At 37.0% G+C, this 26,216-nt stretch overlaps 2 protein-coding genes across 2 annotated transcripts; both read right to left on the bottom strand.

Moving 5' to 3' along the window:
• Positions 1-302: 302 nt before the first annotated feature.
• On the bottom strand, positions 303-18,822 carry LOC122843222 (chitin synthase chs-2-like). Its single transcript, XM_044137817.1, has 25 exons — positions 18,617-18,822; positions 18,442-18,517; positions 17,878-18,033; positions 10,160-10,300; positions 9,533-9,668; positions 9,189-9,377; positions 8,179-9,058; positions 7,861-8,047; positions 7,631-7,729; positions 7,222-7,383; positions 6,385-6,559; positions 6,211-6,312; positions 5,967-6,108; positions 5,685-5,885; positions 5,131-5,246; positions 4,579-4,747; positions 4,252-4,431; positions 3,893-4,171; positions 3,650-3,815; positions 3,529-3,563; positions 3,326-3,390; positions 2,992-3,102; positions 2,687-2,898; positions 2,514-2,586; positions 303-569 (listed from the first exon to the last, which is right to left on the bottom strand). The coding sequence occupies exons 4-25, from the start codon at positions 10,183-10,185 to the stop codon at positions 411-413; spliced, it is 3,864 nt and encodes a 1,287-aa protein (XP_043993752.1). The 5' UTR covers positions 10,186-10,300; positions 17,878-18,033; positions 18,442-18,517; positions 18,617-18,822; the 3' UTR covers positions 303-410.
• A 142-nt stretch (positions 18,823-18,964) lies between these two features.
• On the bottom strand, positions 18,965-25,972 carry LOC122843223 (chitin synthase chs-2-like). Its single transcript, XM_044137818.1, has 20 exons — positions 25,763-25,972; positions 25,277-25,412; positions 24,768-24,956; positions 23,758-24,637; positions 23,378-23,564; positions 23,143-23,241; positions 22,778-22,939; positions 22,485-22,659; positions 22,305-22,406; positions 22,043-22,184; positions 21,761-21,961; positions 21,164-21,279; positions 20,551-20,719; positions 20,224-20,403; positions 19,862-20,140; positions 19,623-19,785; positions 19,502-19,536; positions 19,300-19,364; positions 19,163-19,206; positions 18,965-19,034 (listed from the first exon to the last, which is right to left on the bottom strand). The coding sequence occupies exons 1-19, from the start codon at positions 25,783-25,785 to the stop codon at positions 19,165-19,167; spliced, it is 3,345 nt and encodes a 1,114-aa protein (XP_043993753.1). The 5' UTR covers positions 25,786-25,972; the 3' UTR covers positions 18,965-19,034; positions 19,163-19,164.
• Positions 25,973-26,216: the final 244 nt, after the last annotated feature.

Genomic DNA, 26,216 nt, shown 5'->3' with positions numbered 1-26,216 from the left:
CCCTCAGTTTCTTCCTTCAATATACTGCAATAAAATAAAAGTATTGAGTTCATAAAAATTTCTGATAAATTGAATAAATGAAACATTAATCACAACATTTATGAAGTTTTCAATAATGGATTGACTAGCTTAGACAGTTTTGATTCAAAGTAAATATTGATCACTGATTTCAAGACCCAATCTACACATTACACACATAAAAGTTTTATACAAAAAAAGGAACAACATAAAAAAACTCTTTTTTTCAAAATGATAAATAGTTAAGAAGTCATAATATTTAAATAAAATCCTTCATATTTAGGTTGCCTTCATCGTATGTGTCCTACTTTGCAGTGTCATTTAAAAAGATTTATGAACCAGCAGATCAACGTGCTAAAAGTGTTTAGGTGCAGAAACAGTCTTGTTAAAACCTAAGTCTCCCGAGTTTCCTCCTCACTTTCCTCTAGAGAGCTGTCTTCATTGTCCCACTCATCACTTAAATCAAATTCAGTTTCATCCTGTGAGATGTTGCTCATGTCAGTCACAGAGTTGAAGAGTGAGTTTGAATCTGCATTAGACATGAAGTCACTCTGGAAAAGAAAGACGAAACATTATGGGATAAAAATGCTGCAACACCTTCAGCCACCTAGCAGGTAATCAGAAAACTGATTACCTGCTAGGTGCTCATATTTAACATAATTGTAACCCTCTGGGTTCCCAGAAATGTGTGTGTTATTGTTGTTTTAAAAAATGACAAGGTTAACAAATTTAATGTATGTAAATTAATATCTTAAAGTAAGATATAATAATTCCCAAGACTTATGGTGGAAGAAAAATAAATTAAAAAGTCGAAGTAAAAGACTGGTTAATATGTGTGGTTAAAATGTGGTGTTCTGTTTCTTTAAGAAAGAACAACATGGTATAGTTTATGTGGAAAGTACACCTCAACATGAGGTGTGACAGATAAGGGTGCTGTGAGGATCCCGGGTGAGTGGAGTCAATAACACGCCTGCAACGAGAGGTTTTAATGACTGTTTTGCCGGCATTTATTTGTTTTCTTTTGTTTGGTGGACCCACCAGTAAACAATGCCAGTTATGGTATGCACAATGTTATTATAATTAAGAACTCTTATGTGTTCCGGAATGTTATAAATAAGTTACTTCCGAACTCTTGAGGTGTTTAACACAGAGGGAGAGTCCCTATTTATCAACCTCTCTGTTGATAAAATCTTTTGTACTTTTATTTGTTATTTGTGTTAACATTTGTAAGGGTAACAAGAAGACGTTTGGGTCTAAATATGATTCCCACAGTGATAACTGTGGTATAGTTTAATTTCCATTCTTGAGTTAGTAAATAAATTCTTTATCCTTGTAAAGTGTCCTTATTTCTGGGTCAGACATACTCAGTTTCACTGGCTGGACCATGGGGCATTACAGTTAGCTTTACGAACCCGGAGCGTTAAATCTAGCATAGATGACAGAAAGCGCTACATAATAAATTTAAAAATTGTATTCTAAAATAAACTTTACTCCTCCTGGAGATTTCTGTAAAAGCTATCAAATATATGTATATATTTTTTTTTCTTCTGACCAATAAATTGAAATGGCAGCAACTCACAATTAACAACACAATCTTCCAATTATTATTATTAAGATACTTCCCATCCCATAATAGTACTAACATGAACCCAAGTAGAGTCCCATTTACTACTCAACAGCACCACCATGAGGCAGAGTTGGGTATCATCACTGCCTTTGCACACCGTCTGCTGTGAATATTTCTTACACAGTATCTGAATCAAATGTTATATGAAAGGTCAGTAGAGTCTAAGCCATGTGAAAGTTTTTAATGACACGTTGTTTTATCAACATATATCCAGTTTAGGTATGTAGAGTAGTTAGATGTTGATGTCTGTTGGGTTTCAAATACAGTTTTTTTTTTTTCAGAATAGTAGTGGAAGGTCCCAAAACATTTGGAAACAGGTACTTACAGCCTGCAAAATGTCCAGCAGAGAGGGCTGGAAGCACTTTTTTGTTCTTGTTTTTGTTCTTGTTCTTGTTTTTGGTTTGTTGGGGCGGAGAGGAATGGGGGGGGCTGCACCATCTATCATCTGACATTGAGTTTCGTGGAGCTTCACTTGTGTCAAACATTCCAAAGCCTGAGTCTTTCTAATTATTTTTAGTATTAATTACCATATCCACACTTGTTATTTACATCTATTGTATTGTATGTAAAATATATATAGTTTCAAGATGATTTTTATCATAATTTGTGTATGCTAATTAATTTAGTTTAGGTTATTAGATACAGTCTATGTGTTGTTTGTGCTCACATCTATAGTCTCTTCCCAATTTAATCCACAAGAACAGGGAATAACTTTGGGAGATAGCGAAGTTATTGAATAAAAAATTGTTGAAAAGATGTTGTGATAATTGTATTAATTATTGGCACTTGGAATATCTGTGGTAATATAACATGGAAGACTTCTAAGCAATTTTTTGGTTTAGGTAAAATAAAAATCAAAAATATTTACCTTTGTTCTTGCAGACTTCTGTTGTTTTGGCTCCGTTTCCAAAAATGCCACATAATGAATGAGAGTCATAATTCTAAAAGTGGAGAAGAAAACGTTTTGTACTATACTCATCTTTTTGTTTGGGTCTAATTACAGAAATAAAGTTGAGAAAAAAAAATCTAATCAGTGATTACCTGTGGAACAACATCCCAAAAAACTGGAGCAAAACTGAAAGAGCAAAGCCCAGGATGAACATGAGGCTCATTGGCTCAACTTGGAACTTTGTACCAGTTTTGTTGAGGTTCAAGTCAACAATGTCAAACTGGATTTCAAAGACCTTAAAGACTTGAAAGATGAAGGCTGCCACCAGCCACAGGGCATTCAAGAAGAAGAATGAAAAATTGATCTGTGTTCAGAAAGAAGTACAAAGGTTAGGTTGAAAAATGTCAAATTTTCAAGCAAATGTCAAAAGTCTTACATCAGTACTCTCCCCTTTTACCTTGTTTCTAAGATCTTGCAGCTCATTTTTAGTTTTTTCCTGTTTTTCTTTGTCATTTGGCAGAGGTTCCAGATATTTTTCAATAAGTTCTTTCCAAAACCGCTCCTCATCCTGCAAGAATACATTAGTTTAATGTCTAAAATGAACAAAAATCCTGATAAACAATCACCAGATTAAATTATTCTTTAAAAGCAAATAAATCAGCTTTGAATGTCTGAATAACAAATAGTGAACAATGGTGCTATTCATCATACAGAGAGTAAAACAAAGAATTTAATAAATGCCTGTCAGTATTTATAAGAGCGAAACCTCTATTAAGCTAAAGGACATTCACCTCATCAAGAGAATCCACCTGCAGCTGAATGTCGCTGGACAAACTCTCCAGTTCTGCTTTCCAACCTGCCCAACAAGACAGGACAGGAAATCATTTGAAAACCTGATATCATTAAGTGTTTGGAAAAAAATATACATTAATGTATAATAATGTAGTACTATGGTATTAAAGCTCTGTAAAAGTAACAATTTTCTTGCACTTACATTGAACTGGAGAATTAAAAATGGTTTCCTCTCCCCTAAAAGGAAAGTTTAAAAAACAATACTTTTTTAATTTGCTTTACTACTTTGCAGTTTAATCGTTTTTCATATCTTTAAAACCTACTCTTCATTTTGGGGGAAATCATCCACAATGCTGTTCTGGGGTTGAGGTTCAAGCTGTATAGACTCTGGGATCACTTGTCTCGTGGTGAGCTGCTCATCTTCTACTCGCTGGTTGGACTTTTTACAACATTTCATCTGTGAGCAGACTCGTTTGAAGGTGTTTTTTGCTGTAAAAGGTGAGACTAAGTTTCAGTTTATTTTGCAGAAATATTAACTCTAGTCATTCAGAGTGGTACCAATCTACCTTTTTGTGTTTTAGTTTGCTGGATGGCGGCTGCTGTCGTTGCATCCTCTGCAGTCGGTTTTGTTTCTCTGGTTCCCCATGAGACACTGTTCATGTTGACCATGGAGTAGATGGTGAGCAGGAGGTAGGCACTTGGGATGCAGATGATGTAGAGTAATCCATAGAACAGCAAAGGAAGTTCTTGAGGATGCAGCAGTGCAGTGACAATGTAAATGACGGACATGGCCACAATGAAAATGCTGCTGGGTGTCAGAATGGTCTTTTCCTTCACCATTGAGGCTGGCAGCAAACAAACAATACCAATGTTTAGAGGTAAAGCAAAAAAAATGTACGCATATTAGACCTAAATAAGCACTTACCAATAATGGACATTGTCACCACCATCATAAGGATTGCATACATGATACTCAACACTGCTGCAATATTGATCTGAGTGTCTGCCTTGAGTTTAAAGCAAAGACCCAAGTAAATGGCAGGAGGTATCACAGCTATGATCAGAGCAGCAGCAGAAGGTATGTCCAAAATGAAGGACAGACTCCCTGGGTACAGCAGGAACAATATATTTTAAGGTATTTCCACAAGCTTGTTACATGTTAATGGAGTACAAGTGTTGTACATATCCAATTTTAATAACATCTAAATGGTAGATGGCCTTTGTTAAGTCAAGAGTATATAACGACAGTTACCTGCAACCATGAGACAGATGGTGGACGGAGCAAGAATGGCTGAAATCATGGCAAACAGCTGGTAGAACATGAATGGTTTGGACATTGATGGATTCTTCTTGGAAACGAGGTTGGTGGAACCGAGCAGATCTACAACGTTTGCCATCGTGGAAGGACCCCATCGTTTCCGCTAAGTTGAAAAGCAGCTGTTGTTATGAAGTTAAAACCTCTTTTTGTCCTATTCGCTTGCATTCCATTAATTTATCCAATTACTGAAAATTAAAAATGACTCAGAGGTAAAATAAGCAAGGCTGATAACTAATGGAGCATCAACGTCACAAATCCATTGTCTGGTTGAACATATTGAGTACAACAACAACAAAATTCTTTTAGAGATCTCAATGAGTACAACTCTGAGTTTGAGGTCTTGCAATCTAAAGCACTGGATGGGATCTGTGGTGGACAAATTACCTTGATCCACAGGAAGCAAAGGACATTTCTTATTTCTTGTGGTGTGCGTAATCATTTCTGAATTATAGTTCTACACTGGATCTATGCTGTTTATGTACTGACCTGGTTGTACAGTTCTTTAAACTCCTGTGGTGCGTTGGTGTAGGCATCAGATGCTGCATTGTATTCCACTCTCCAGCCTTGTTTCAGAAGCAGAGTGCACAACCAGCGGTCCTCACCTGCAAAACAAAAAATATATTTAGATGTTGGAAAAGTAAGTAAACTTGAAAGTCAACGCAAAGATGGAGAAAGAATAGCATCTTTATGGGATATGTAGATCTTTAATCCATCCATTCTAAACATCCATTTAATCCATACAGGGTCTTTTGGGGGAAGTTGCCTAATGAGAGTGGACTATGAGCAACGCAATGGACAGGTTGCACAAATTAAATAAACATGCATACTTTGGAGCTTTGGAAGGAAACATGTGGATGAAAGTAGAGAATATGCAAAGTTTCCACAGATAGCTGAGTAACCTGTGAAAAACCACAGAAACCAACTGTATACCACATTGCAGTGTAAAAGTATACAATGTGAAATTATTTTCTTAAATTAGATTCTATTATATTATGACAAAGAAAGTTATCAAAAACTTTTAATAGAGTTAAATTTTGTACCTTGGTCATACTGGATGTATTGGCTGGGCTCAGTGGATGTGGTTGAATATTTCTTCATCACGTTATCGTCCATTAGCGCCTCTGCTCTGAACAGACTGAAACACCCTGGGCTGCAGAGAACTGAGCCAAAGACATGCTCAGCTGTCTTCTGCAGCCAGTGACTGACAGCGTACTCAAACTTCTGGAACCAAACAGCAGGACCTGCAGGACAATTAGACAACTGGTTTACAACCTGACCATGGCCCTTTGTCTTGTGCAAAACAGCCCTGGTTTGCTCCCAACCTGATCCAGTGGGGTGAATTCTGCCACATGCTGCACCAACACGGGGATACATTTTCAGACGATCGATGAGAAGCATCACAGCAGCTGGTTGGAAGTCTGTGTCCCCATCCAAAGCCAAGATGTAGGTGTTGTGTTTCTCTCTCTGGAATAAATGCACAGTTGTGTTTTTTGTACATTCAACACTGAAAATTAAATGAACATTTTTGCACTTCATAAAATACCCAGAAAGTTTCTTCTATTTCACCTTCATATTTATCCTTAGATCGGTTTCCTCTTCCCCCATCTTCCAGCGTCTGTGATATTTGGTCATGAGTTTAAACCCCAAAAGATAGTAAAGATACATAACCTGCGGACAATAAATAGTTAAACTAAAGGTTGTTGATTAAAGTGTTGAGATAATTCATTTGCTACTACCTACCTGAGACCATCTCTTTTTGTTCCGAATTTTCTGTTTGTCTTTGAAGTGAACTACAATGTTATTCCCATGAGGCATTTTAACGACAAGTCTAGCTCCATATGGCGTCTCTATGATTGACTGATCCGGAATTTGCTGCTGTACTCCAAAGAACATTTTATTAAGGTTCTTGAAGATGCTGATGACAGAGAGAAAGGATACTAATAAATAATTTACCTTGGATCATTTTCATCTCTAGTAGTGTTTCAAATGTTGCTTTTAGGGATTAAAATTAATTGGCACAAACTTATGTTATTTGGAGTAAATAAGTGAATATAATTAATAATGAGGTGATTCTGAGTGGCGAGCCAGTCAGGAAAAGTCTGGCTGTCACCTCTTTTAATTTTATATTGAAGGAGGTGACACCATCTAGCAGGTAACAGACGTCTCCTCTAACCAGAATGTCACCAATATAGATCTGAACAATAAACTCTTAAACAAATTAAAACTTGGACAAAATAACCAGCAATCTGTATTATCTGAACATGTCAAATCTACACAAACTTGCTAGAAATTCACATGCAAGTAAATAATCTTAAAAAAAAAACATGTTTTCTATTCACGGCCTGGTCAGTTTCTTACTCAAATAATGTCATTTTAATAGCTGTGGATCAAGTTTAATTCTTGACTTATTAATCAAGACAGATTGTGATAAAACATCTTGGTTTTTCAATTTTCCTCCAACAATTGTTGGCAAAACAAGTTATTCTAACATGTGGAAAACATGATCATTATTAAACCCTATTGACAGTTCAGACAAACTCTGCTGACAGACAGGTTATCTGTAAACATGGTTCTTACCCATAAACCTCTGTGATGATTTGCACAAGGTCCTTTGCATATGTGTTCAGGTGACGATCCTGATTTCCTCTGGCATTTTCAAAGGCGTCATCAAAGTAGATATGAGCTTCAAAGGTGAAATCATCAAACTTAGGTTCTATCTTTGGTCTGTACTTGTCCAGTCTTGATGAGACAAACATTAAGTGTGAATGAATTCATTGGGGGAAAAAAAGTCAAATAAAATTGTAAGACAATCCTTAAATTGAATGGACTCATAATTAATTTTCCTAAAATGTTTGTTTCAGGAAATTTTCTGCATAAAGGAAATGTTTCATTTATTATAAAGCCTTTGATATAAAGTTCAGATATACTATTAGCTTATATAATAGAGACTCTTAAGGTGGGTATAAAAGCACTTCCTTTAACTCACCTGAATATAGAGATCATGATATTCATTATCTCCTCATAGGTCTCATGCCACATTGTTGCACAGAGATAAACCAGAGCAGGAGTGGCGTCCTCCTTATTCCTTGATGTGACAATATTTGCAAATATAAGCAATTGCTTTATGATTACTATTAAAAACTGAAACAGAAATTTCTGCCCAAAAGAAAGAAGATGAAAAAGTTGCACAACATATGCACATAGTAACTAACTTACTGCTTCTTCTTGCTTTTTCTAGTCCGGATGTTGAAACGGGTGTTGAGGAGTAAGGACTGCTCAATAAAGGCTCCGTCATAGACTCTCCGAACAAACAAGTCTTGTGTCTTCTGGATACGATAAATGTTAAAGTACCATATATGGATAGTAGTCAGCACAAGACCAATCCACCATGATGCTGCTGCACCTGATAGGAAAGAAACAAGAAGAAAAATCACTACTACTAAAGCTTAAATGCTAAAACAGCCAAAACAATTAACTTGCTAAAACGCAAGATACCCAGATGACAACGACAGCTTGTCTTTATTTTCTTTTTACCTGTCAGTAAGCCGATGTTGGCTGTGTTGGACATGTCCAGGAAGCAGATTGTTTGGGCAACATCCAAAACCAGATGTGGGAACAGGTTTCCTCTCAGACTTTGATTTCTTACATTCACAGCTTCAGCGCAGTAACTTGTGAAGTTAATGTTTTCAGTTGTGTTCAAGTTTAACCGGTGGTCCTGATAATCCAGAATAACAGGGACGATGAACAGCACCATCACAGCCAGTGAAGCCAGGTACAAAGGCACGATGAAGCATCGGCGTACAGCATGCATCTTACAGGCTGCCAAAGCAAACCAATGGCAGAGCGCGGAGGAGATCAGCTGGACCCCAATGATGATGGCTACAATTCTTGTTTCCCTGCTTGGAATGGAGGTCACAATGTCCCAGTCCATCTTGGCCAGAGGAACAAAGGCACCAAGCACACAGGCAGTGACCACAATCCTCAGTACGCTGGACATGATGTGCAGCATGTTCTGACTCTTGATCAAGTCTTCTAACAGATTTTTCAGGATGTTGGATTTGCTATTCACACAGATCACCCTGAAGTAATTCTCCCACCAGTTGAAAGACACCAAGATTGACCCACCAACAGCAAGACCCACCCAGATGGCTGTCTTCACATCGGTGGGGTCTTTCAAAATGTACAGGACCAGGAAAAAGCAGTAACCAACAAAAATAAACAAGATTGCGATGATAGAAGGCAGCAGGAAGATGTTCATCCTTTTGGCAGTGCACTGAGCGACTGCTTGCAGGAATGCAGAGAGGACAGCTACACTGTTCAGGATGGTCACGTTGGTTACAATGTCCAAGTGAGGCATTGCTACAATGGTAAGCACTGCTAACCCCACAGAAGCAAGGAACTCGAAGAACAAAACCTGGGGGACAAATAAGAAGTTCAATTCAACAAAATGTCTCAGAAACAAGGAAATATAAAATGTCAGTCATTGTTTTTTTCAGGATCCGTAAGAATTGAGATACAGTTAGTAAATATTATCTTGTTCTTACCAGGGCTACAGATGATTTTCTTGGCAGCTTTGATGATTTGTAACATGATTTCCAGATGCTTTTCAGCAGCAGAAGAACAGTGGGTGCAATGAGAGAGCAGCCAATACACAGCAGTGTGAGGGGTTTCTGCTCTGCTTGGAGGGTCTTTGTATCTTCATGGGACAAAGTGATGAGGAGAAGGAAAGAAGCCTGGAAAATAAAAGAAGCTTTTTAAGGACACTGGTACCTTCAATGACTGTTGAGATTTACTGTATCTCAGCAATGAAATCTAGAAAAGTGGGATTCTAAGTACAGCAGAAAAATATTAGAAATTCAGAATTTAAATCTTTAAAAATGAAGCTAACCTTGCTACATATTGCCAATCCAAACACAATGATGGCAACTGCAAACAAAGCGATGATCTTTAGAAGCTTTAACAACTTCCAAGGTGTGTGCTCGTCTTCGATTACAGGAACCTCCCGACAGGTGTCCCACGGCCTCCTGGAATAGACGCATGGTGTTAAATTGTGATAAGGTTGGTTTCTAAAACAAGCTTTTCCATTATCAAACACTGTAAAAATATATATACATTAATTCTTGATGAACGTTATTGCAACGACAGCGCAATATAGTAAATAGGTTTTGAAGTAGTGAAATAGCAATTTTCCTTAATCAGCCTTTGTCTGATTAGATAGATAGATAGATAGATAGATAGATAGATAGATAGATAGATAGATAGATAGATAGATAGATAGATAGATAGATAGATAGATAGATAGATAGATAGATAGATAGATAGATAGATAGATAGATAGATAGATAGATAGATAGATAGATAGATAGATAGATAGATAGATAGATAGATAGATAGATAGATAGATAGATAGATAGATAGATAGATAGATAGATAGATAGATCTTTGTTTATATATTAGTTGTCATTGGTTACCACAGTTGCAGCATATATGTAAACCAGATTAACAAATTACTTACTTGAGTTCTGTGCTTGCCTCCTCCATCGTACCTCCCACTTATGGATGCTCTGTGTCTCTGGTGTTTTCTCCTACGACCATCGACCTTTTATGTCACCTATATGACTCATAAGCTACCTTAAGCTCCACCTGCAATAAGTACCTAGGAAATGTGTAACAGGTTTAGCAAGTTCAGGTAAGTGAATTCATAATGTGCAATATGAATTAAAAAAAAAGATTGCAAAAATAAATAAATAAATGTGGAAACAGACATTTTAAATGAAACCTGTTAAGAAAATACCCATTTGTCACAATGTACAGAATATAACCAAGATGTCTTTTGTCTTTAGAAATACAGACATATAGATACATTTTTTCCCTTCGCTCAAGGAAATAACTGTTTTCAGGAAGCACTACGGTAGTTTTTTGCCATTAAAGTAATATACTAAAATTGTGACTATAACTATATTTTTATTATGTTTTACCAAGTAAGGTGCCATTAAGAGATTGTTTATGTTAACGTGCATTCATTCATTATTGGTTATTATATTTGTGATTAGAGAGCATTAGCAAAGTGTTTCTAGAAGGAAAACTTCTAAAAGGAAACCAGGACATTTTCTGTAGCAATAATTTTCACTGACAAAATCTTCTGCATCAAACTCCTTAGCCAATGTTGGAGGCAGATTCTAGCTGTTTGAGGCTGGATACAACATGAGGAGAGTCTAAATCCATGAAACCCAAAGTTTCATTATAGTGTAATAATGTCATTAACCTCACAACTAATATTTCAATCTGGAGAGACTCAGACAGAGAAAGGGAAAAAATTAGAAAAAATTTATTAACAGCATAAGTTAAACTTTGGCGCTCGGGCCCCGGCTGAGGACATCTATTATCGCAAGCTTTGCGATGGGCTCGGACGAACATTCCGGACGCTGACCGGGTCGTCATCCCCCGGGACCCGGCACTGGTGGTGGAGGCGATGAGGGATACGGCCGGATGGCCGAGCCGTGGAGGTGAGGGGGTTGGAGGTGAGTTGAGCTCCGCTGGAAAGCGAGAGCCACCGTGAATGGAGGTCCTTTTCAGCTGGAACTCGGTCGGGGATTGGGCGTGCCTTGATTTGGACAGGTGTTAGATGATCAGCAATGATTAGCAGGAAGTGCCGGTTGGATGATGCAGGTGGGGCTAAAGAGTCTTCCAGATTGAATTTACGCCTACGCTTCATTACCCAGAATGTAATGTAGTATCAAGGAAAACTAGATAAAGCAGATGTGACTATTGGCCTCTCAGCCAGGAAAAATGAAGCTAATGTAAAGTATGCAATGAGTTTAGTTGTACACACAAGTCCAGATAAATTCTTCCTTTGCTGAAACAAGAAGTAGAAATTGGATAAAGAAGACAGACATCTGCAAAAGAATTGTTTGATAAAACACTGAAGCTGATTATGAAAGGAGGAAGACATTTTTCAAGATGACAGCCATTAATGCTTTGCTTTTGGTATTTATTAAATGAAAAGAAAAAGGTCATTATTTGTTTTGACCTTTTTTGATTCGGTTTGTCTGTTTAGTCAGAGGTTTTTGTTTTTACTTCTGCGGAAGAATACATTTCCTTGTGCTAAATCTTATTGTTTAAGTAATGACTAATCACAAAAATCTTTGTCTTATTCACTTCATGCAATGAAGCTTTAAGGAAGAGAATAAAAAATATTTCCCACATCCATTTGTCATGACTGTCCCTCATATTTCAAAATGTACTTTATACTATTCAACAGAAAAATTAACACATCTGTTCGAAGGAAAATATTGTAAAATCTGATAAGATGGTAAAGTCTCCACACCCCGATACCAACCTGCCAAATCATCTCTTCTGCTTTTCATCTTCTGTTTCTTTGTCATGTTAGATGCTAAAAGAGAATTGCTTTTCATCTTCAGTTTTGTAGCTGGCACCTGAAGGTGCTGGACCAAAACCATTTAGTATTATCTAATTCCATCCATCATGATGAAAAACCCAAGACAGAATTAACAACAAATGTTGTCTTGAGGCACTTTACAAAAGAAATATTTCAATTCAAAAACACGTACATTACAACTAATCCCGGTTGTCAAACAGTGCATCAACATTCTGTTCAATATACAGCTCACAAACTTAAAGGGAACACTAAAATCACATTACATCTCAATTAAATATTGTGAATATTGTGAAGCACATTGTTCAGCTGCTGTTGTTTTAAATGTACCATACAGATAAATTTGGCATCACTGACAACAAGAGACCATCAGGTGACACACAGGAGTAGTTAACCTTAAGTTAACTTAGGACTTCAAATACTTGGCGTTCTCAGCAGGAACACACTTAAAAAAATTGTAGGGCAGTGTGTCACGAAGATAAGGACTGGAAAGCACGGGCAGAACTTGTTTAATGTTTGCTGTTTAAAAGCTCTGTGTTTTATTTTTCCTTTTTTAGTCTTTGTTTTATGCTATGATGGTTTGTGTAACTTGTGAAACACTTTGGTCAACCGCTGTTGTTATTTTAAATGTGCCATACACATTTAAACATGGAAAAAAGGAACCATCACACTGACGCTGCACGCCTCTCTTTCAATTCTGTCCAGAAACTCAGGTATTCAGCATCGTTCTCAGACTTGAAGTTGTACCACAATAGGGGTAGTTTGACTATGAATAAGTGCTAAAGATAATAAGCATAGCAGTTTTATAAAAATTGGAAACCAACTGGTCATTAAAGATAATTAACCAAACAACGTTTTGTCTCTGCCAATTATGGTTCTAAGAATACCTGCCTGGTGAGGTGGGGTGTTAAAAAATAAATAGAGGAAAGATCTTGTAGCAAGCCCTACAAAAACTTCAAGTAAGAAATCTTACTTGGCTAATTCAGCTAAACTTAAAGGTACAAATGAAAATAATGCATTACAAAAAGTGCAAAAATGAACAATTAAGATTCTTAAACCAATAAAGCAAGTATTAATCCAGTTCAGTGTGAATATGCATAAGAACCACGTTTTTGTTTTGCAGAATTTGGAATGAAATCAAACTAACTTTAAAACTAACCTGGAACAAAGAGAGTTTGTTCAGAGTTGACAAAGCAAACAGAAAAAAAATGAAAATATTTTCATGTGACTTTCCCTCACTGTGAAACTGTATGGAGTTATAAACTACCAAGATGGCACTAGAAACACATTTATGTACTCAACATACTAGCTTTAGGTTCCATGTGTACTTTTAGATAGCATTAATACTATAAAATCCATGAGGATCCCAGCTGTACATGAAAATGGGCTAACAGTTAGATCAGGGATAGGTTTGATGCTTGAGCAAATATGTTTTAAATATTTAGGTGCAATAAGTTAATTTCAGGGTTGTACACTTAATTTTAATATGTATTGAGAAGCAAATAGTATTTACAGAGCAATGAGCTTTTTTGGGGGCAAAATTCTCAAACATTCATGAAAGAATCCAAGCAACACAGGTAGGACTTTCATGAGGGAATAACATTATGATATGATGTAAAGCTCAAAAAAAATATTTTACACAATGCTGTCCCTTTAATACTTCTGTAACTAAAATCGTGTCTAACTGGAAGGGCTTTGGCTTTCAAAGCAGGCTTCCCACGTTTGCGTCATATTTTTGAAGTACCGCAGAAGCCATCAATTAAGTTGCGTGCTAAATCATCTTTTCAGTGCCTAAACGACGTAAGGAGACCAGGTTTGCAAAACACTGGACAACAACAATGGGCTGTCAGGTCACTGAACATACCTTAGATTCTTCTCAAAGACTCAAATACTCAGCATTCTTCCCAGATCTTCCCCAGAAGTAGCACAACAATAGGCTTCATTTGACTAATAACACTATTAAGTGCCAAAGATAATTAACTGCAATTTTAACACAAATTGCCAAGGTTGTACCAGCCGGCTATTAAAAATAATTAGGTAAACAGCATTTTGTCCCTGTCATTTGTGTTCTGGGAATACCTGCCTGGTGAGGTGTGTCTTTAAAACATAGATGGAGGAAAGATCTTGAAGTGACCCTTTCTAACACATAGAAAACCCACATCTCTTCAAAATAAAATAATGCAAGTGCAAAATACTTGAGCTTTAAGTTAAAACTCTTAAATCAACGAAAGTCATGAGCACATATGCAAATAATACACTACAGAAAGAGAATGAGAATCTAAAACCAATAAAGAAATATTCACAATTTATTGTGCATATGTACTAGAACCGAGGTTTGTTTTGAAGAATTTGGAATGAAATCAAATTAACTTAAAACTAATCAAGAAAACTTGTTTGTGTTCAGGGCTGCACAGTGGCGCAGTTGTTCTCCCTGTGCATGGTGGGTTCTCTCTGGGTTCTCCGGCTTCCTCCCACAGTCCAAAAACATGACTGTCAGGTTAATTGGTCTCTCTAAATTCTCCTTAGGTGTGAGTGTGTGTGTGAATGGTTGTGTGTCCTGTTTGTCTCTGTGTTGCCCTGTGACAGACTGGCGACCTGTCCAAGGTGAATCCGCCTCTCGCCCGGAACGCAGCTGGAGAGGAACCAGCAACCCTCCCAACGAGGGACAAGGGTGTTAGAAAATGGATGGATGGATGGATGGATGGATGGATGGATGGATGGATGGATGGATGGATGGATGGATGGATGGTGTGTGTTCAGAGAATCAGTTCACAAGGTCAAACAAAAGATAAATAAAAATTGTGCTGTGTGAACTCACCTCACTGTGATTAATTGAATGGAGTGAGAAACTATCAAAATGGAAGTAAAAACACACTTATGTACTCAAGGGGGCAAACTAAAAGCAGGAGGGATGATTTTACAGCACTGTTTATCAGGAAAAAAAATTGTAGCACTACATAGCAATACCTTTAAGTCCATGGTGTATTTTTAAATAGTATTGATAAAAATGTTGTGCAGATGGGTGATGACGCAGACTAACTGTGGTTGTTATAGTATTCGCAATGGCAGAGATTTAGCATTAGTAGCTGCGATAACGTAGACAACATTTAGCATGTTTATAAATGTCGTGGTAGGCATTTGAACCACAACACTTCAGGCTGCGGTTCACTTTCTGTTGAGATTGAAGCATCTGGCAGGCTTGCAGAACTGCAGTTCCAAAGGCTGTCTTCTCTCAGAGTGGAGGAGGGGAAACCACTTTGTCAACACTATTAGAAAATCTTGAGGAATCTATAACTCAATGAGATTTTTTTCTGTCAGAGCTGACAAAAGCTGGATTAATACTTATTTTCATCTGGAATAGTAACCAGATAAACAAACAGCCTCTCACTGTGTTTTTCATCCAAAGCTTCTTTGAAGATGCAATTTTTTACTCTGTAATTAAGCTCAAGACGATCACGTGCATGTCCTTAAATGTGATAGTTGCTGTGGGAAAAGACAAGGAACAAGCTGCTGCTAGGAGTTTTGTTGTTGCCAAGTAGTTCACACGCATGTGCTGGATCAGGTCATAAATCTGTTATGAACGAGCAAAACACACCGCTAGAAAAAACAACGAAATGAATGGCCGTAATGAGGTCTTAATTAGAGCTTAATTAAACCTACTCATATGCTTTTATACTAATTTATTTGCATAACTCAAACATTTGTCTGGAAATTCTGATGAATGCTGTGTGCATAAAATAAAATGTTACAGCCACATTTCCAATAAATATGTAAGAATTTAAAACTTGTCTAAGATCAGGTAACATTTAAGTCTTAGTTTAAGTTTGTTAAGTTTTAGTTTATCAAGTCAAAAACACAACCAGGCTTGGAGGAAGAAAAACCAAAATCTCTGACGTTATAATTACAGTGAGAGAAAAATGTTTCCTTATGAGGATGTTCCGTCTCTAAGCGTGTAACCCAGATTTAGATACTCCTCCCACTGATTTTTTTATTCTTTTGCATATTCTAATAGGAAGAGTTTATAAGCCAACTTTTAAATCTGTGCAATTTTCTAAAGTGTCACAGATATTGATTGCTTCCTTTTTCTTTTTATGCCATCAGAGTTGTGAGAATTTAAAAAAACTCCCTGAATAATTGAATACTAACAACCTTTGTTGGCCTTTGACCAGTATAAAATTCTCATTGTACAGCACTGGTTAAAAAAGCTTCTACACCTAAATGAGTTTTTTTTTATATGAAAAAGTCATTTTTGTTGCTCCTCAACTATGAAAATAATGTGTCACTGATAACTATCATCATATTAAGTAACAAAAACTGGAAAATATAAATTACTGGGAACCAGAATCAGGTCATGCATCCTGAAACTGTATCATATTTCCCAATGAAATCTCTTCCTGAATTAAATCCAAAGGAATTTCCTGCCACCAAAGAAAGGTGGCAGGAAAAAAAACCCTGAGATATAGGATTACTCGTCTGTGCTCTTTTTCTCCTCAGTCTGTCATTTTTGCATCTATGTTTGGTTTCTTCTGTTTTGTCTATTCCTTTTTTCATCCTCTCCGTTACTGTCTTTTTTTTGTTGGACATTCAGAAAATTAATTATTTACCTCAAAATGAAATCTTAAAAAACAATTGTTCTAAAGCAGATGTGGCCAGATCCAGTGCTTGAGAGCTGCCACCCTCCCTGCAACTTTTACATGCATCCTCGATTCAACACGCCTGAGTCAAAAGGCTGACTTTTCTCACTAGCGGTAACTCATCTCCTGCTAACAAGCCATTCATCTGATCCAGGTGTGTTGGAGAAGAAACGCATCTAAAAGTCGCATGGTGGCGGATCTCGAGAACTGGACTCGGACGACACTGTTCTAAAAGATGTAATCCAGCCTGGCCTGACATCTAGTGGCCAAATTGCATATCGAAAGCTGATATTCTTGTTTTCCCCAAGAGTGCAGCGTAAATCCTAAGGAGGATTCAAATGTTAAAAATAATTACCATTTAAAATTACTGAGCTTATTGATGCAAGGGTAGTAATAACCACCATATTTCCAATAAAAATAAGATCAGTATGTCCCCTTTTACTCCTTCAAATAAAAACCTCAACCTTTGTCAACCAGTCTTCTCTGCAGTTTTGTGTTTATGTTTTGTTTTCATGTCAAATAAAACACAGGCAAGAGTGCATAAATATCTTTGAATATTTTATATATACACATTTCAACAGAAGACACTGAAATGACAACAGGAAATAAAGTTTGTAAACAATGTGTCACACAAAGCAATGTAAAAACAACTAAAATAATTCAGTATTTGCACTTTAACAAAACAATTTTCAAGGTAATACCTGTATGTATCCAAGTAGTGATCCCAGCAGAATTCATCAGAAAAACTTTCTTGATTAACTTACAACAGTAGCAACACCTCAATTAATTTACATTCAAAACCAATTCATCCTTCAATTTTTACCTCCTATAAACTGTAATAAACTGAAAATATAGTGTTAATGAAAATGGCAGATAATAGGAATAAAATAAACATTAACAATGTTAATAATCTTTAATTAATGGATTGACTAGTTGATTCAAAATAAATAACCACTGACTTCCAGGATCAGTCTGCACATTAAAACACAATAACATTTGGAACAACATAAAAAAACACTGTTGCATGAACTATATTTTAGAAGTCATAAATAGTTAAGAAATCACAATGTTAAATAAAATACTTCATATTGAGGTTGATCTTGATGATATGTGTCCTACTTTGCATCATCATTTCAAATGATCAAACAGGAAATACATCAAAGTGCCAAAAGTGTTAAAAAAAATCTTGTTTAAAACTTAAACCTGCTCAGTTCCGTCCTCAAAGTCCAGCTCTGGAGAGTCATTACCGCTGTCCCAGCCGTCACTTAATTTATGGTCAGTTTCATCCTTTCTGATGTTGTTCTGGTCAGTAATGGAAGAAAAGCCTGAGTTTGAATCAGCATTGGACATGGAGTCATTCTGGAAGGAGATCAAAGAAACATTAGTGGATAAAAATGCTGCAAGGCTTTGAACACATCCACCAAGTAATAACTCCATGAATTCATCTACAGGAAGTATGTAAAGTTATTGTATTGGGAATATTTAAGAATTATGAGAAGAAGCTGATTTTATTCCTTTTATTCATTCTAATGTAATTTAGTATCATACTTTAAATGAAGCAACATTCATTTTCACTTATGAATACTTTGTCATGTGATACTTGAGCGAAACTTTGGAGCTAGAGAAGGTAATTTTTGTACAATTACCAAAAACAAATACTGAACATTTTTTATTATGAATTGACAATGGGAGTATCAGTGGTGTGACAGCATAGCAGACATCTGAGCAATATTTAGGTTTAGTTTGAATAATAAACAGAAATAATACCTGTTTTATTGCAGCAGATTTCTGTTGTTTTGGTTCTGTTTCTAAAAATGCCACAAAATGGATGATGGTGAAGACTCTAAAAGTGCAGGAGAAAAAATTGTATTACATGATTCTATTTAATTGAGTCCAGTTACAGAAATATATTTGATAAAAGCGTAACATGATCAATGATCACCTGTGGCACAACATCCCAATAAACTGAAGCAAAACTGAAATAGCAAATCCCAGGATGAACATGAGGCTCATTGGCTCAACTTGGAACTTTCCACCAGTTTCGTTGAGGTTCAAGTCAACAATATTAATCTGAATTTGAAAGACCTTGAAGACTTGAAAGACGAAGGCTGCCACCAGCCACAGGGCATTCAAGAAGAAGAATGAAAAATTTATCTGTGTTCGGAAAGAAGTACAAAGGTTAGCATAAAAATATATATATATATTCTAGCAGATCTCAAACACATTGCATTCAAGTCCTCCATATTTGCCTTGTTTCTGAGCTCTTGCAGCTCATTTTTAGTCTTTTCCTGATTTTCTTTGTCATTTTGCAGAGGTTCCAGGTACTTTTCAATAAGTTCCTTCCAAAACTGATCCTCATCCTGCAACAACAAATGAAGCATGGCATTGTTGAAATTTAGCTGACAGGTTTCAGCATGGTGTCATTCAGTGACTACAATCACATAAGTATTACATACAGTTTACTGGTGAATTAACCAGTCAAATTCACCTTCAACTTGGGAATATGTGAATAACGAGTGGTGAACAATGGTGCTATTCATCATATAGAGAGTGAAACAAAGAATTCAATAAATGGCTGTAAGTATTTATAATAATGAAGCCTCTATTAAGCTAAAGAACATTCACCTCATCAAGAGAATCCACCTGCAGCTGAATGTCGCTGGACAAACTCTCCACTTCTGCTTTCCAACCTAAGCAACAGGGTAGAGCAGAAAATTATTTGAAAAAATAATATTTTCAAGTGTTTGTGAAAAAAAGCTACTAATGTGTTATAATGTAGTACTGTGGTATTAAAGTTCTATAAAAGTAAACATTTTCTTGCACTTACATTGAACTGGAGAGTCAAAAATGGTTTCCTCTTCCCTAAAAGGAAAATTAAAAAAACAATAGTATCAGCCACTGATTTACTATTTTGCAGTTTAATCATTTTTCATATCTTTAAAACCTACTCTTCATTTTGGGGGAAATCATCCACAATGCTGTTCTGGGGTTGAGGTTCAAGCTGTATAGACTCTGGGATCTCTTGTCTCACACCGAGCTGATTATCTTCTTCTCGCTGGTTGGATTTTTCAAATTTCTTCCAGGAGCAGAGTCGTTTGAAAGTACTTTTTGCTGCAAATGTAAAAAATATTTTCAGTTTATGTTGCAGAAATATCAACTCTAGTCATTCAGAGTGGTACCAATCTACCTTTTTGTGTTTTAGTTTGCTGGATGGCGTCTGCAGTTGTTGCATCCTCTGCAGTCGGTTTTGTTTCTCTGGTTCCCCATGAGACACTGTTCATGTTGACCATGGAGTAGATGGTGAGCAGGAGGTAGGCACTTGGGATGCAGATGATGTAGAGTAATCCATAGAACAGCAAAGGAAGTTCTTGAGGATGCAGCAGTGCAGTGACAATGTAAATGACGGACATGGCCACGATGAAAATGCTGCTGGGTGTCAGAATGGTCTTTTCCTTCACTATTGCGGCTGGCAGTAAACAACAATACCAATGTTTAGAGGTAAAGCAAAAAAAAAAAAGATACATATATTAGACCTAAATAAGCACTTACCAATAATGGACATTGTCACCACCATCATAAGGAATGCATACAGAACACTCAACACTGCTGCAATAGTGATCTGAGTGTCTGCCTTGAGTTTAAAGCAAAGACCCAAGTAAATGGCAGGAGGTATCACAGCTATGATCAGAGCAGCAGAAGGAGGTATTTCCATAATGAAGGACAGACTCCCTGGGTACAGCAGAAACAATATATTTTAAGGTATTTCCACAAGTTTTTTAAATGTTAATGGAGTACAAGTGTTGTACATGTCCAATTTTAATAACATCTAAATGGTAGATGGCCTTTGTTAAGTCCAGAGTACATAACGACAGTTACCTGCAACCATGAGACAGATGGTGGACGGAGCAAGAATGGCTGAAATCATGGCAAACAGCTGGTAGAACATGAATGGTTTGGACATTGATGGATTCTTCTTGGAAACGAGGTTGGTGGAACCGAGCAGATCTACAACGTTTGCCATCGTGGAAGGACCCCATCGTTTCCGCTAAATAGAAAAGTAAGAGCCATTTTTAGTGTCACTTTTTTTTTGTCTTGAAATCTTTTATTCACCTAAATTCCATAAATAAACTAATTACCGAAATTGGTCGGAAAAAGAACTCAGAAATAATATAATGAAGACTGATATTTACTGAAGCATCAACCAAGCACAGTCACAGATCCATTGTTTGATAGAACAGTAGTATAACAAAAAATATTTTTAGAGATGTCAAAATACAGCTTTCAGTTTGAGGCTTTGCTAACTAAAGCACTGGATGACATCAGTGGTGGCCAAATTACCTTAATCCACAGGATACCAAGGATTTAATTCTTATTTCTTGTAGTGCATTTGTATTTAAATAACTACCAAGTCAGCATTAGTAGATGATGATGTCATTACATTTGAAATTATAATTCCATTAAATATGTTCTGCACTGTTTATGTACTGACCTGGTTGTACAGTTCTTTAAAGTCCTGTGGTGCGTTGGTGTAGGCATCAGATGCTGCATTGTATTCCACTCTCCAGCCTTGTTTCAGAAGCAGAGTGCACAGCCAGCGGTCCTCACCTGCAAAACAAAAAATATATTTAGATGCTGGAGTAGTAAAGAGAAAGCTTGAAAGGAAGAAACATAAATACGGAGAAAGAATTTTGACTTTATTGAATAATTAGATCTGTTCATCCATCCATTCTCAACATCCGTTTATCCAAGCAGCGTCACATGGTCTAACAACAGTGGTCTATGAGGAACACAATGGACAGGTTGCCAGTTCATCACATGGCAAAACAGTAAACTATGTGAGCAACACATTTTAACATCAATTTACTTGACATGCGTTTGAGCCTTGGGGAGTAATATATGCATACACGTAGAGAACAAGCAAAGTTCCCACAGAAAACCTCTAACTAGGTTAAACCTTTTTCTACAAGTAATCACAGAAAACAACTTTTCTACTGTGTAGTACAAAAAGTAAGATATAAGATCATAAGATCATATTATATAATAAAAAACAGTTATCTCAAAATTTTGGCAGTGTTCAGTTTTGTACCTTGGTCATACTGGATGTAGTGGCTGGGCTCAGTGGATTTGGTTGAATATTTCTTCATCACGTTATCGTCCATGAGCGCCTCTGCTCTGAACAGACTGAAACACCCTGGGCTGCACAGTACACAGCCAAAGACATGCTCAGCTGTCTTCTGCAGCCAGTGACTGACAGCGTACTCAAACTTCTGGAACCAAACAGCAGGACCTGCAGGACAATTAGACAACTGGTTTACAACCTGACCATGGCCCTTTGTCTTGTGCAAAACAGCCCTGGTTTGCTCCCAACCTGATCCAGTGGGGTGAATTCTGCCACATGCTGCACCAACACGGGGATACATTTTCAGACGATCGATGAGAAGCATCACAGCAGCTGGTTGGAAGTCTGTGTCCCCATCCAAAGCCAAGAGGTAGGTGTTGTGTTTCTCTCTCTGGAATAAATGCACAGTTGTGTTTTTTGTACATTCAACACTGTTGTCTTTGACCACACATTGAAAGTAAAATTAACATGCTTGCTCTAATAAATATCCAGAAAATGTCTTCTGTCTCACCTGGAACTCTTTCCTCAGATCCTTTTCATTAGACCCCTTTTGCCAGAGTTTGTGATATTTGGTCATAAGTTTCCAGCCCAAAAGATAGTAAAGATACATAACCTGCAGAAAACAAAAAACAGTTAACAAACTAAAGGTTGTTGATTAAAGTGTTGAGATAATCCATTTGCTATTACATACCTGAGACCATCTCTTTTTGTTCCGAATTTTCTGTTTGTCTTTGAAGTGAACTACAATGTTATTCCCATGAGGCATTTCAACAACAAGTCTAGCTCCATATGGCGTCTCTATGATTGACTGATCCGGAATTTGCTGCTGTACTCCAAAGAACGTTTTATTAAGGTTCTTGAAGATGCTGATGATATAGAAAAGGGATAGCAATAAATAATTTACCTTGTAATAATTTACCTCAAGTCTAATGACATGTCACACAAACTGCTGACAGACAGGTTATCTGTAAACATGGTTCTTACCCATAAACCTCTGTGATGATTTGCACAAGGTCCTTTGCATATGTGTTCAGGTGACGAACCTGATTTCCTCTGGCATTTTCAAAGGCGTCATCAAAGTAGATATGAGCTTCAAAGGTGAAATCATCAAACTTAGGTTCTATCTTTGGTCTGTACTTGTCCAGTCTTGATGAGACAAACATGAAGTGTGAATAAATTCATAATTTTAAAAAAGTAAATGAGAACTTTCAGACAATAATGCTTGGAAATTGCAACTAATTTTCATTTAACATTTGTTTAAAAGAGTTTTCTTATTCCTTATTTTATTTAAGATAAAATCTTAGAAAGTATTAGCTAAAAAAAAACACAGACTCATGAGTTTATCTCACCTGAATATAGAGATCATGATATTCATCATCTCCTCATAGGTCTCATGCCACATTGTTGCACAAAGATACAACATAGCAGGGGTGGCATTCTCCTTATTCCTTGATATGAAAATATTTGCCATTATGAGAAACTGTTTCCATTGTAATGTGATAATGACCTTATACTAAAAATTAAATTTCTGTCTAAAAGAAAAAAGATGAAAGACTTAGATAACATGTGCACATAATAACTTACTGTTTCTTCTTGCGTTTTATGGTCTCGATGTTGAAACGGGTGTTGAGGAGTAAGGACTGCTCAATAAAGGCTCCCTCATAGACTCTCCGAACAAACAAGTCTTGTGTCTTCTGGATACGATAAATGTTAAAGTACCATATATGGATAGTAGTCAGCACAAGACCAATCCACCATGATGCTGCTGCACCTGATAGGAAAGAAACAAGAAGAAAAATCACTACTACTAAAGCTTAAATGCTAAAACAGTCAAAACAAATGACAGCAGTGACCCCAACATAAGTTTTTAAAATAAGATAAGATTTAACTTTATTACATTTTATTAGATTTTTTTTATCCCCTAGGTGAAATTACATTTTACATAGCAACAGAAATATTTTTACCTGTCAGTAAGCCGATGTTGGCTGTGTTGGACATGTCCAGGAAGCAGATTGTTTGGGCAACATCCAAAACCAGATGTGGGAACAGGTTTCCACTCAGACTTTGATTTCTGACATTCACAGCTTCAGCGCAGTAACTTGTGAAGTTGATGTTTTCAGTTGTGTTCAAGTTTAACCAGTGGTTCTGATAATCCAGAATAACAGGGACGATGAACAGCACCATCACAGCCAGTGAAGCCAGGTACAAAGGCACGATGAAACATCGGCGTACAGCATGCATCTTACAGGCTGCCAAAGCAAACCAATGGCAGAGCGCGGAGGAGATCAGCTGGACCCCAATGATGATGGCTACAATTCTTGTTTCCCTGCTTGGAATGGAGGTCACAATGTCCCAGTCCATCTTGGCCAGAGGAACAAAGGCACCAAGCACACAGGCAGTGACCACAATCCTCAGTACGCTGGACATGATGTGCAGCATGTTCTGACTCTTGATCAAGTCTTCTAACAGATTTTTCAGGATGTTGGATTTGCTATTCACACAGATCACCCTGAAGTAATTCTCCCACCAGTTGAAAGACACCAAGATTGACCCACCAACAGCAAGACCCACCCAGATGGCTGTCTTCACATCGGTGGGGTCTTTCAAAATGTACAGGACCAGGAAAAAGCAGTAACCAACAAAAATAAACAAGATTGCGATGATAGAAGGCAGCAGGAAGATGTTGATCCTTTTGGCAGTGCACTGAGCGACTGCTTGCAGGAATGCAGAGAGGACAGCTACACTGTTCAGGATGGTCACGTTGGTTACAATGTCCAAGTGAGGCATTGCTACAATGGTAAGCACTGCTAACCCCACAGAAGCAAGGAACTCGAAGAACAAAACCTGGGGGACAAATAAGAAGTTCAATTCAACAAAATGTCTCAGAAACAAGGAAATATAAAATGTCAGTCATTGTTTTTTTCAGGATCCATAAGAATTGAGATACAGTTAGTAAATATTATCTTGTTCTTACCAGGGCTACAGATGATTTTCTTGGCAGCTTTGATGATTTGTAACATGATTTCCAGATGCTTTTCAGCAGCAGAAGAACAGTGGGTGCAATGAGAGAGCAGCCAATACACAGCAGTGTGAGAGGTTTCTGCTCTGCTTGGAGAGTCTTTGTATCTTCATGGGACAAAGTGATGAGGAGAAGGAAAGAACCCTGGAAAATAAAAGTTCACAGATGCCTCAAGTGACTGTTGAGAATTTGCATTTTCCACTTTGAAACTAAACTAAACAATATGGATGTTCTGTGTTACCTTTTACCAAAAAAAACAAACCTTTTATTTCATTTGTACTTTTTGGTTGAGGCAGAATCAAACCCCTGTAGTAGCTCTTTATAATATCCCGACCCTCTATGACAATCAGTGACTGCATTTATATTTACTGTATCTCTCTACAATAATATCAAGCAGCATAGGATTGTATGTATAACAGAAACATATTAGGAAGCCAAATTTAAAGCTGTAAAACGAAGCTAACCTTGCTACATACTGCCAATCCAAACACAATGATGCCAACTGCAAACAAAGCGATGATCTTTAGAAGCTTTAACAACTTCCAAGGTGTGTGCTCGTCTTCGATCACAGGAACCTCCCGACAGGTGTCCCACGGCCTCCTGGAATAAATGCCTGGTGTTAAATTGTGATAAGTATGGTTTCTAAAACAAAACAAGTTTTTACATCTTCTAGCAATGTAAAAACATATTATTAATGCTTGATGCAAGTTGTTGCAGACAAAAATTATCCTAAGAAAACAGCATTTTGTATTTCGTTGATATTTAATCCAAGACACTGAAAAGGAACAATAACAGAAATAAATATCAGTACGAGGTCAAATACTTTTTCACGACACTGTAGATAGACAGATATATAAATTTATATTTGTTAATATATTAATTCCTGGATCAATATTGCCATTTGCTACTACAGACAGCACATATAAACAGCAAGTTTACAAATTGCTTACTTGAGCTCTCCGTTTCCCTTCATCGTACCTCCTGGTTATGGATCCTCTCTGTGTGCTCTGGTTTTTTCTCTCATCCTTTTATGGCCCACCTGTATGACTCATGAGCTACCTTAAGCTCCGCCTGCTTTAAATGCCTGGAAAGTGTGTAACAGGCTTGGCAAGTTCAGGTAAGTGAATTCATAATATGCGACATGAATTCGGAGAAGATTACCTCCTCCCCATATTTTACCGCCCGCCCAAAATAAAAAAACGGAAGTTTGTTTTCATACCTCAAAAAGTCACTCTTTCAGTCAACACTGGGTAATTCTCTAATAAGATTTATTTGATAAAATTGATATTTATGCTGCATCCTTATTTCTGTAATAAAATGTGTGCTGGATGTTTGACACTGAAACAGAACAATAAAATTGTGGCTGATTGTGTTTTTCTTATGTTTTGCCAGGAAGTTCATGAA

Source organism: Gambusia affinis, linkage group LG14 (genome assembly GCF_019740435.1).
Source record: "Gambusia affinis linkage group LG14, SWU_Gaff_1.0, whole genome shotgun sequence".
Lineage (NCBI taxonomy): Eukaryota > Metazoa > Chordata > Actinopteri > Cyprinodontiformes > Poeciliidae > Gambusia > Gambusia affinis.
Note: the sequence above shows the minus strand (reverse complement) of the source record. Positions and strands in the feature narration are given on the sequence as shown.

What these genes read in the sequence shown, in the direction of transcription:
- LOC122843222 (XM_044137817.1), bottom strand. Translation starts at nt 10,185, where the DNA reads ATGGAGGAGGCAAGCACAGAACTCAA. An exon ending in CATCTGTCTCATGGTTGCAG is followed by an intron (nt 4,432 to 4,578) that starts GTAACTGTCGTT and finishes TGCTGTACCCAG; the next exon opens with GGAGTCTGTCCTTCATTTTG. An exon ending in GGTGACAATGTCCATTATTG is followed by an intron (nt 4,172 to 4,251) that starts GTAAGTGCTTAT and finishes GTTTGCTGCCAG; the next exon opens with CCTCAATGGTGAAGGAAAAG.
- LOC122843223 (XM_044137818.1), bottom strand. Translation starts at nt 25,785, where the DNA reads ATGAAGGGAAACGGAGAGCTCAA. An exon ending in ATAAAACGCAAGAAGAAACA is followed by an intron (nt 23,242 to 23,377) that starts GTAAGTTATTAT and finishes TTTCATATCAAG; the next exon opens with GAATAAGGAGAATGCCACCC. An exon ending in GCAAACTAAAACACAAAAAG is followed by an intron (nt 19,786 to 19,861) that starts GTAGATTGGTAC and finishes TTACATTTGCAG; the next exon opens with CAAAAAGTACTTTCAAACGA.